Source organism: Salvelinus alpinus, chromosome 6 (genome assembly GCF_045679555.1).
Source record: "Salvelinus alpinus chromosome 6, SLU_Salpinus.1, whole genome shotgun sequence".
Lineage (NCBI taxonomy): Eukaryota > Metazoa > Chordata > Actinopteri > Salmoniformes > Salmonidae > Salvelinus > Salvelinus alpinus.
In genome coordinates, this window is record NC_092091.1 from 97,792,313 (window position 1) to 97,804,384 (window position 12,072).

Genomic DNA, 12,072 nt, shown 5'->3' on the forward strand with positions numbered 1-12,072 from the left:
AACAATTTGACATTTACATGCAGTTATAGTGACAAGACACATTGATCCTCCAAAATGTTTTTATTGGTGTTTTATTTAAATGACATGATAATATTGGCAATAATAATATTTTATAGTTTTTGTGTGCATAAGTGCATACCAAATTCAGCATTAGCGTTTCTCCCACAACTACCGGACAGAGGTTGGTTTACTGACTGTCACTGAAGCCTAGTTTTTACTCTACGTATGTAACGCAAGAACGCTACGCAAAAGAGCGTTCTTGCATCCGGTTATAAATTGCAGGGCTGCGTAGTTTTGCTACGCAACAACATTCTGCATAGCTACTTGTAGTTACCGTTACAAAATAAGATTCCAGTCGACAAGTGGTATTTTGGAAACAGTAATTGCAGAGGAAAATTACTGCAGTAAAAAATAACTTATTTTGGATGCAGTTACACTGCACTCTGACTGCAATCTTTTTTTGTAAGGGTAGGATACGATATACTTTGTCCATTTACATGAAAATTCAGTTTCTCAATGCATACGTATGTAGGCTATAAACTAGGCTAGAGAGGGATTTAGTTACATGTGCTGGGGCACGGGGGCAGGGGGCACGGGGGTGGAAATGTCCTCTTCAGCCCTCTATGCACAGCAGGCTACTACCAGATAACTCAGGATACATCCCAAATGGCACCCTATTCCCTATATAGTGCACTACTTTAGACCAGTTCAATGGGTAGTGGACAAAAATGGCCTATTCCCTATGTATATAGTGCACTACTTTTCACCAGTCCGGTGGGTAGTGCACTACTTTTGACCGGTCCGGTGGGTAGTGGACAAAAAGGGCCTATTCCCTATATATATAGTGCACTACTTTTCACCGGTCCTGTGGGTAGTGCACTACTTTTGACCGGTCCGGTGGGTAGTGGACAAAAAGGGCCTATTCCCTATATATATAGTGCACTACTTTTCACCGGTCCTGTGGGTAGTGCACTACTTTTGACCAGTCCAATGGGTAGGGAATAGGGTGCTACTTGGGAAGCAGTCTGTGATTCTACACAGTACCACAGTCTCTGTCTCTACAGAATAATCCTTCTCCAGCCAGCTCCGTGTGTGTAGATGGGGTGTGTGTGTCTTCAGGCTTGGTTGGCCAGTCCAGCAGCGAACTCTACCAGTGTTCGTGTCGGTCGCCCAGACATTCCTTTCTTCAGGTAGGGAACCTGGACAGAGACAAACAGTGAGAGAGAATCACTTCTAGAACACTAACAGAAGGGGTTGTGATCATCATGGTTCTAGAACACTAACAGAAGGGATTGTGATCATCATGGTTCTAGAACACTAACAGAAGGGATTGTGATCATCATGGTTCTAGAACACTAACAGAAGGGGTTGTGATCATCATGGTTCTAGAACACTAACAGAAGGGGTTGTGGTCATCATGGTTCTAGAACACTAACAGAAGGGGTTGTGGTCATCATGCTTCTAGAACTAACAGAGATGTGCCATTCTGATCATGCGCGCCGCGACCGACATAGCTAGTTCATTAGCTAGCCAGTAAGTAACTCCTCCAGTATGTGTTGATGTTCGTTAGCAAAGCTAGCCACTGTAGCTAGCCAGTAACTCCTCCAGTATGTGTTGTGTCGTAAGCTAAGCTAGCCACTGTAGCTAGCCAGTAACTCCTCCAGTATGTGTTGATGTGTCGTAAGCTAAACTAGCCACTGTAGCTAGCCAGTAACTCCTCCAGTATGTGTTGATGTTCGTTAGCAAAGCTAGCCACTGTAGCTAGCCAGTAACTCCTCCAGTATGTGTTGATGTGTCGTAAGCTAAGCTAGCCACTGTAGCTAGCCAGTAACTCCTCCAGTATGTGTTGATGTGTCGTAAGCTAAGCTAGCCACTGTAGCTAGCCAGTAACTCCTCCAGTATGTGTTGATGTTCGTTAGCAAAGCTAGCCACTGTAGCTAGCCAGTAACTCCTCCAGTATGTGTCGATGTTCGTTAGCAAAGCTAGCCACTGTAGCTAGCCAGTTACTCCTCCAGTATGTGTTGATGTTCGTTAGCAAAGCTAGCCACTGTAGCTAGCCAGTAACTCCTCCAGTATGTGTCGATGTTCGTTAGCAAAGCTAGCCACTGTAGCTAGCCAGTAACTCCTCCAGTATGTGTTGATGTTCGTTACCAAAGCTAGCCACTGTAGCTAGCCAGTAACTCCTCCAGTATGTGTTGATGTGTCATAGCTAGTTCGTTAGCAAAGCTAGCCACTGTAGCTAGCCAGTAACTCCTCCAGTATGTGTTGATGTGTCGTAAGCTAAGCTAGCCACTGTAGCTAGCCAGTAACTCCTCCAGTATGTGTTGATGTGTCATAGCTAGTTCATAAGCTAAGCTAGCCAGTAACTCCTCCAGTATGTGTTGATGTGTCGTAGCTAGTTCGTTAGCAAAGCTAGCCACTGTAGATAGCCAGTAACTCCTCCAGTATGTGTTGATGTGTCGTAAGCTAAGCTAGCCACTGTAGCTAGCCAGTAACTCCTCCAGTATGTGTTGATGTTCGTTAGCAAAGCTAGCCACTGTAGCTAGCCAGTAACTCCTCCAGTATGTGTCGATGTTCGTTAGCAAAGCTAGCCACTGTAGCTAGCCAGTAACTCCTCCAGTATGTGTTGATGTTCGTTAGCAAAGCTAGCCACTGTAGCTAGCCAGTAACTCCTCCAGTATGTGTTGATGTGTCGTAGCTAGTTCGTTAGCTAAGCTAGCCACTGTAGCTAGCCAGTAACTCCTCCAGTATGTGTTGATGTGTCGTAGCTAGTTCGTTAGCAAAGCTAGCCACTGTAGCTAGCCAGTAACTCCTCCAGTATGTGTTCATGTGTCATAGCTAGTTCGTTAGCAAAGCTAGCCACTGTAGCTAGCCAGTAACTCCTCCAGTATGTGTTCATGTGTCATAGCTAGTTCGTTAGCAAAGCTAGCCACTGTAGCTAGCCAGTAATTCCTCCAGTATGTGTGACGTCATTTCACAGGAAGCTGTAGAGGTCAATACGAAATGGCACTTCTGCAGCCAAACTTCTTCTTCTTCATTTGTTTTAGTTTTTAAGGATGAACTGACCTGGTATGATGCTGCATTGATCAGTTCTACAGATTAAAGTCTTTATTTTAGCATCCCCCCCCCCAAAGTAAACCTTTAAACTGTACTGTTTTACGTTGTACATGTTTCAAGCTTTGTGTGCTGCTATTTTGGCCAGGTCTCTTTTGCAAAATATATTTAATCTCAGTGAGACGAACCTGGTAAAACAGCTCTGAGATATTTAATCTCAGTGAGACGAACCTGGTAAAACAGCTCTGAGATATTTAATCTCAGTGAGACGAACCTGGTAAAACAGCTCTGAGATATTTAATCTCAGTGAGACGAACCTGGTAAAATCAAACAGCTCTGAGATCAATGTTCCAGAAGACTACCGTACCTCGTCCTTATTGGTCATCACCCCGGCGATGTCCAGGTGCGCCCAATGAGGGGCCGTCACAAACTCCCTCAGAAACGCTGCCGCCGTGCAGGCTCCGCCAGAACTACACACACACACACACACACACACACACACACACACACACACACAGGTCACACACACACACACACACACAGGTCACACACACACACACACACAGGTCACACACACACACACACACACACACACACACACACACACACACACACACACACACACAGGTAACATGGCATTAACACAGAAGTTGTTAAAGGTTGTTTCTAGATGTGTGTGTGTGTGTGTGTGTGTGTGTGTGTGTGTGTGTGTTCTTACCGGCTGTACTTGCCCACGTTGTTGAGGTCGGCCAGCTGGCAGTCAGTGACCTGTCTGGTGTAATGTTGAAACAACGGCATCCTCCACACCCGGTCCCCTGTTACCACACTGGCCTATCAGAGAGACACCCTGTTACCACACTGGCCTATCAGAGAGACACCCTGTTACCACACTGGCCTATCAGAGAGACACCCTGTTACCACACTGGCCTATCAGAGAGACACCCTGTTACCACACTGGCCTATCAGAGAGACACCCTGTTACCACACTGGCCTATCAGAGAGACACCCTGTTACCACACTGGCCTATCAGAGAGACACCCTGTTACCACACTGGCCTATCAGAGAGACACCCTGTTACCACACTGGCCTATCAGAGACACCCTGTTACCACACTGGCCTATCAGAGACACCCTGTTACCACACTGGCCTATCAGAGAGACCCTGTTACCACACTGGCCTATCAGAGAGACACCCTGTTACCACACTGGCCTATCAGAGAGACCCTGTTACCACACTGGCCTATCAGAGAGACACCCTGTTACCACACTGGCCTATCAGAGACACCCTGTTACCACACTGGCCTATCAGAGACACCCTGTTACCACACTGGCCTATCAGAGACACCCTGTTACCACACTGGCCTATCAGAGAGACCCTGTTACCACACTGGCCTATCAGAGAGACACCCTGTTACCACACTGGCCTATCAGAGAGACCCTGTTACCACACTGGCCTATTAGAGACACCCTGTTACCACACTGGCCTATCAGAGAGACCCTGTTACCACACTGGCCTATCAGAGAGACACCCTGTTACCACACTGGCCTATCAGAGACACCCTGTTACCACACTGGCCTATCAGAGAGACACCCTGTTACCACACTGGCCTATCAGAAACACCCTGTTACCACACTGGCCTATCAGAGAGACACCCTGTTACCACACTGGCCTATCAGAGAGACCCTGATACCACACTGGCCTATCAGAGAGACACCCTGTTACCACACTGGCCTATCAGAGACACCCTGTTACCACACTGGCCTATCAGAGAGACCCTGTTACCACACTGGCCTATCAGAGAGACCCTGTTACCACACTGGCCTATCAGAGAGACACCCTGTTACCACACTGGCCTATCAGAGAGACCCTGTTACCACACTGGCCTATCAGAGAGACACCCTGTTACCACACTGGCCTATCAGAGAGACACCCTGTTACCACACTGGCCTATCAGAGAGACACCCTGTTACCACACTGGCCTATCAGAGAGACCCTGTTACCACACTGGCCTATCAGAGAGACACCCTGTTACCACACTGGCCTATCAGAGAGACACCCTGTTACCACACTGGCCTATCAGAAACACCCTTTTACCACACTGGCCTATCAGAGAGACACCCTGTTACCACACTGGCCTATCAGAGAGACCCTGTTACCACACTGGCCTATCAGAGAGACACCCTGTTACCACACTGGCCTATCAGAGACACCCTGTTACCACACTGGCCTATCAGAGAGACCCTGTTACCACACTGGCCTATCAGAGAGACCCTGTTACCACACTGGCCTATCAGAGAGACCCTGTTACCACACTGGCCTATCAGAGAGACCCTGTTACCACACTGGCCTATCAGAGAGACACCCTGTTACCACACTGGCCTATCAGAGAGACCCTGTTACCACACTGGCCTATCAGAGAGACACCCTGTTACCACACTGGCCTATCAGAGAGACACCCTGTTACCACACTGGCCTATCAGAGAGACACCCTGTTACCACACTGGCCTATCAGAGAGACCCTGTTACCACACTGGCCTATCAGAGAGACACCCTGTTACCACACTGGCCTATCAGAGACACCCTGTTACCACACTGGCCTATCAGAGACACCCTGTTACCACACTGGCCTATCAGAGACACCCTGTTACCACACTGGCCTATCAGAGACACCCTGTTACCACACTGGCCTATCAGAGACACCCTGTTACCACACTGGCCTATCAGAGACACCCTGTTACCACACTGGCCTATCAGAGAGACACCCTGTTACCACACTGGCCTATCAGAGAGACACCCTGTTACCACACTGGCCTATCAGAGAGACACCCTGTTACCACACTGGCCTATCAGAGAGACACCCTGTTACCACACTGGCCTATCAGAGAGACACCCTGTTACCACACTGGCCTATCAGAGACACCCTGTTACCACACTGGCCTATCAGAGAGAGACCCTGTTACCACACTGGCCTATCAGAGAGACACCCTGTTACCACACTGGCCTATCAGAGAGACACCCTGTTACCACACTGGCCTATCAGAGACACACCCTGTTACCACACTGGCCTATCAGAGACACACCCTGTTACCACACTGGCCTATCAGAGACACCCTGTTACCACACTGGCCTATCAGAGACACCCTGTTACCACACTGGCCTATCAGAGACACACCCTGTTACCACACTGGCCTATCAGAGAGACCCTGTTACCACACTGGCCTATCAGAGAGACCCTGTTACCACACTGGCCTATCAGAGAGACCCTGTTACCACACTGGCCTATCAGAGAGACACCCTGTTACCACACTGGCCTATCAGAGAGACCCTGTTACCACACTGGCCTATCAGAGAGACACCCTGTTACCACACTGGCCTATCAGAGAGACACCCTGTTACCACACTGGCCTATCAGAGAGACCCTGTTACCACACTGGCCTATCAGAGAGACACCCTGTTACCACACTGGCCTATCAGAGAGACACCCTGTTACCACACTGGCCTATCAGAAACACCCTGTTACCACACTGGCCTATCAGAGAGACACCCTGTTACCACACTGGCCTATCAGAGAGACCCTGTTACCACACTGGCCTATCAGAGAGACACCCTGTTACCACACTGGCCTATCAGAGACACCCTGTTACCACACTGGCCTATCAGAGAGACCCTGTTACCACACTGGCCTATCAGAGAGACCCTGTTACCACACTGGCCTATCAGAGAGACCCTGTTACCACACTGGCCTATCAGAGAGACACCCTGTTACCACACTGGCCTATCAGAGAGACCCTGTTACCACACTGGCCTATCAGAGAGACACCCTGTTACCACACTGGCCTATCAGAGAGACACCCTGTTACCACACTGGCCTATCAGAGAGACACCCTGTTACCACACTGGCCTATCAGAGAGACACCCTGTTACCACACTGGCCTATCAGAGAGACACCCTGTTACCACACTGGCCTATCAGAGACACCCTGTTACCACACTGGCCTATCAGAGACACCCTGTTACCACACTGGCCTATCAGAGACACCCCTGTTACCACACTGGCCTATCAGAGAGACACCCTGTTACCACACTGGCCTATCAGAGAGACACCCTGTTACCACACTGGCCTATCAGAGACACACCCTGTTACCACACTGGCCTATCAGAGACACCCTGTTACCACACTGGCCTATCAGAGAGAGACCCTGTTACCACACTGGCCTATCAGAGAGACACCCTGTTACCACACTGGCCTATCAGAGAGACACCCTGTTACCACACTGGCCTATCAGAGACACCCTGTTACCACACTGGCCTATCAGAGACACACCCTGTTACCACACTGGCCTATCAGAGACACACCCTGTTACCACACTGGCCTATCAGAGACACCACAGTGTGTATGTATTACAATGTGTGTGTGTTAGTGTTGTCACAATAGCCGAATTTTGACTTGGACACCGATACCAGGTTTAGTATCGCGATACTCAATACCAAAAAGGATACAGGGAACCTGTCAGAATCTGTCCTTGTTTCACTCTCAAAATCACACTTTTAATAGAAATACAACTACATTCAATGTTCCAACTCCACAGCAATGTTTAAACCACATCAGGAGACCACTTGAGGGAGAAAAAAAATCGGAGGAATTTTCTGTATAGTACACGTAATGGAGTTAACAAATGCCTACTGGACTGATGCAGATATGCAGAGGCTACTTTATAGTTAACTCTTAATTGAGATGGAAAGCCTTTCCATCTATCCGAAGAACGTTATAATTAGCATCATTAGCATTAGCATCATTAGCATTAGTATCATAAGCATTAGCATTAGCATCAGCATCATCAGCATAATTAGCATCATCAGCATTAGCATAATTAGCATCATTGCTAACGGTTACAAAGTGTAGACATGCAGTGTATTCAGACCCTTTGACTTTTCCCACATTTTATTGTGTTACAGCCTGAATTTAAAATGGAATACATTTACATATTTTGTCACTGGCCTACACCCATAATGTCAAAGTAGATTTTTTTTATTTTTTATAGAAATTTTAACAAATGAATTAAAACTGAAATGTCTACAGTCGGTCAGTACTCAAACCCTTTGTTCTGACAAGCCTCAAGTGCAGGGTAAACATGTGCATGGACACTGTGTGTAAAAGTGTTGAACATTATTCTTTATATTATAATTATTTTTTTTCCCTCATCTCTGTACCCCACACATACAACTATCTGTAAGGTCCCTCAGTCGAGCAGTGAATTTCAAACACAGATTCAACCACGAAGACCTGGGATGTTTTCCAATGCCTCGCAAAGAAGGGCAACTATTGGTAGTGACTCCTTAATACTAACCTAAATGACAGAGTGAAAAGGAGGAAGTCTGTACAGAAATGTTCCAAAACATGCTTCCTGTTTGTAAACAAGGCACTAAAGTAATACTGTGTAAAATGTGGTACAGCAATTAACTTTGTCCTGAATACAACGTGTTATGTTTGGGTCAAATCCAATACATCACGGAGTACCACTCTCCACATTATCAAGCATAGTGGTGGCTGCATCATGTTATGGGTATGCTTGTAATCGTTAAGGACTGGGGAGTTTTTCAGGATAAAAAAGAAACTGAATGGAACTAAGCACAAGCTAAATCCTAGAGGGGAAAACCTGTTTCAGTCTGCTTTCCACCAGACACTGGGAGATTAATTCACCTTTCAGCAGTTACTTAAATTTATGTTCAGACCTGAAAATGGTTGTCTAGCAATGATCAACAACCAAACTGACAAAGCGTGAAGAATTTAGAAAATAATAAAATGGGCAAATGTTGAACAATCCAGGTGAGGAAAGCTCTTAGAGACTTACCCAGAAAGAGAACCACGTATGAGCCCCAGGTTAAGAGAGTCTCTATCTGTGTCTCTATATGAGTGTCTCTATCTGTCACAGTAAATCCCCAAAGAGATTTACCCAGAAAGACTCTAATCTGCTGTAATCGCCGCCAAAGGTGCTTCTACAAAGTATTGACTCAGGGGTGTGAATACTTATGTAAATTAGTTATTTCAGTATTTCATTTTCAATAAATTTAACAATTTCTAAAACCATGTTTTTACTTTGTTATTATGGGCGAGAGAGACATGGAATCCATTTTGAATCCAGGCTGTAATAAGTCAAGGTGTATGTCCACATTCTGAAGGCACAGAAACCAGACAGACAGACACACAGGGGCATTACAGGAAATATGAATTTCAGATCTTTTCTGTTCATAATATTGTGCAAAATAATGTTTTTTTTCAAACAAGTTCAATACATTTTAGTTGATTTCCAAACGTGAGACATTTTGATAGAAGAACCCATCGTATAACACAGGATGGTTTTTCAGTACACTGTGTGTGTGTGTGTGTGTGTGTGTGTGTGTGTGTGTGTGTGTGTGTGTGTGTGTGTGTGTGTGTGTGTGTGTGTGTCACCTTGTGAAGCTGCTCCCAGAGCCAGTCAGAGTTGGTGAAGACTCCCGTGGCTGCTGTGTGTGTGTGTGTGTGTGTGTGTGTGTGTCACCTTGTGAAGCTGCTCCCAGAGCCAGTCAGAGTTGGTGAAGACTCCCGTGGCTGCTGTGTGTGTGTGTGTGTGTGTGTGTGTGTGTGTGTGTGTGTGTGTGTGTGTGTGTGTGTGTGTGTGTGTGTGTCACCTTGTGAAGCTGCTCCCAGAGCCAGTCAGAGTTGGTGAAGACTCCCGTGGCTGCTGTGTGTGTGTGTGTGTGTGTGTGTGTGTGTGTGTGTGTGTGTGTGTGTGTGTGTGTGTGTGTGTGTGTGTGTCACCTTGTGAAGCTGCTCCCAGAGCCAGTCAGAGTTGGTGAAGACTCCCGTGGCTGCTGTGTGTGTGTGTGTGTGTGTGTGTGTGTGTGTGTGTGTGTGTGTGTGTGTGTGTGTGTGTGTGTGCGTGTGTGTGTCACCTTGTGAAGCTGCTCCCAGAGCCAGTCAGAGTTGGTGAAGACTCCCGTGGCTGCTGTGTGTGTGTGTGTGTGTGTGTGTGTGTGTGTGTGTGTGTGTGTGTGTGTGTGTGTGTGTGTGTGTGTGTGTGTGTGTTACCTTGTGAAGCTGCTCCCAGAGCCAGTCAGAGTTGGTGAAGACTCCCGTGGCTGCTGAGCCCAGAGCAACGTCCATCGCTCCTGAGAGACAGAGAGAAAACACCAGTGGACCAATAGACTGTTTAGTGAACAGCGATGGCCCTCTCACCAACACACAGTGTACTAACCAGTGAGGGTAGCAGCGTTGACGATGGCCCACCAACACACAGTGTACTAACCAGTGAGGGTAGCAGCGTTGACGATGGCCCACCAACACACAGTGTACTAACCAGTGAGGGTAGCAGCGTTGACGATGGCCCGGGGGTTGAAGCTGTGAGCGTAACAGAGAGCATCTGCTAGGATCAACCGTCCCTCTGCGTCCGTGTTGTCCACCTACACACACACACACAACACACACACATACACACACACACACACACACACACACACACACACACACACACACAACTTCATTTGATGTAAACACACACACCTGTGTGGTTTAGTAGCCACGGTAACAAATACCTGCGTGGTTTAGTAGCCACGGTAACAAATACCTGCGTGGTTTAGTAGCCACGGTAACAAATACCTGCGTGGTTTAGTAGCCACGGTAACAAATACCTGCGTGGTTTAGTAGCCACGGTAACAAATACCTGCGTGGTTTAGTAGCCACGGTAACAAATACCTGCAGGTTTAGTAGCCACGGTAACAAATACCTGCAGGTTTAGTAGCCACGGTGACAAATACCTGTATGGTTTTGCCGTTCTTGGCGGTGACGACGTCTCCAGGCTTGTTGGCTTTCCCACTGGGCATGTTCTCACAGAGAGGTGCTAGACCTGGGGGTTAATAACACACATTACTACTTCCTGTGTAGAAACCTCTAGAAGACAAGCTGCAGGTCAAACTAGAAACTTCTAGAAGACAAGCTGCAGGTCAAACTAGAAACTACTAGGAGACAAGCTGCAGGTCAAACTAGAAACTTCTAGAAGACAAGCTGCAGGTCAAACTAGAAACTTCTAGAAGACAAGCTGCAGGTCAAACTAGACACTTCTAGAAGACAAGCTGCAGGTCAAACTAGAAACTTCTAGAAGACAAGCTGCAGGTCAAACTAGAAACTTCTAGAAGACAAGCTGCAGGTCAAACTTCTAGAAGACAAGCTGCATGTCAAACTAGAAACTTCTAGGAGACAAGCTGCAGGTCAAACTAGAAACTTCTAGGAGACAAGCTGCAGGTCAAACTAGAAACTTCTAGGAGACAAGCTGCAGGTCAAACTAGAAACTTCTAGGAGACAAGCTGCAGGTCAAACTTCTAGAAGACAAGCTGCAGGTCAAACTAGAAACTTCTAGAAGACAAGCTGCAGGTCAAACTAGAAACTTCTAGGAGACAAGCTGCAGGTCAAACTAGAAACTTCTAGAAGAAAAGCTGCAGATCAAACTAGAAACTTCTAGAAGACAAGCTGCAGATCAAACTAGAAACTTCTAGAAGACAAGCTGCAGGTCAAACTAGAAACTACTAAGAGACAAGCTGCAGGTCAAACTAGAAACTTCTAGAAGACAAGCTGCAGGTCAAACTAGAAACTTCTAGAAGACAAGCTGCAGGTCAAACTAGAAACTTCTAGAAGACAAGCTGCAGGTCAAACTAGAAACTTCTAGAAGACAAGCTGCAGGTCAAACTTCTAGAAGACAAGCTGCATGTCAAACTAGAAACTTCTAGGAGACAAGCTGCAGGTCAAACTAGAAACTTCTAGAAGACAAGCTGCAGGTCAAACTAGAAACTTCTAGAAGACAAGCTGCAGGTCAAACTAGAAACTTCTAGAAGACAAGCTGCAGGTCAAACTAGAAACTTTTAGAAGACAAGCTGCAGGTCAAACTTCTAGAAGACAAGCTGCATGTCAAACTAGAAACTTCTAGAAGACAAGCTGCAGGTCAAACTAGAAACTTCTAGAAGACAAGCTGCAGATCAAACTAGAAAC

General features: G+C 46.8%; 1 protein-coding gene across 4 annotated transcripts in view; it reads right to left on the minus strand.

The window, feature by feature from the left end:
• Positions 1–45: 45 nt before the first annotated feature.
• lap3 (leucine aminopeptidase 3) overlaps positions 46–12,072 on the minus strand; it is a 26,590-nt gene continuing 14,563 nt past the window's right edge. For all 4 annotated transcript variants that reach the window (XM_071408511.1, XM_071408512.1, XM_071408513.1 and 1 more), the window contains 6 exons: positions 10,848–10,936; positions 10,391–10,493; positions 10,123–10,202; positions 3,773–3,885; positions 3,422–3,524; positions 46–1,199 (listed from right to left, as the gene is read on the minus strand). In XM_071408511.1, coding sequence (XP_071264612.1) covers positions 1,116–1,199; positions 3,422–3,524; positions 3,773–3,885; positions 10,123–10,202; positions 10,391–10,493; positions 10,848–10,936 — 572 coding nt within the window. In that variant the 3' untranslated portion in view covers positions 46–1,115. The remainder of the gene's footprint in view (positions 1,200–3,421; positions 3,525–3,772; positions 3,886–10,122; positions 10,203–10,390; positions 10,494–10,847; positions 10,937–12,072) is intronic.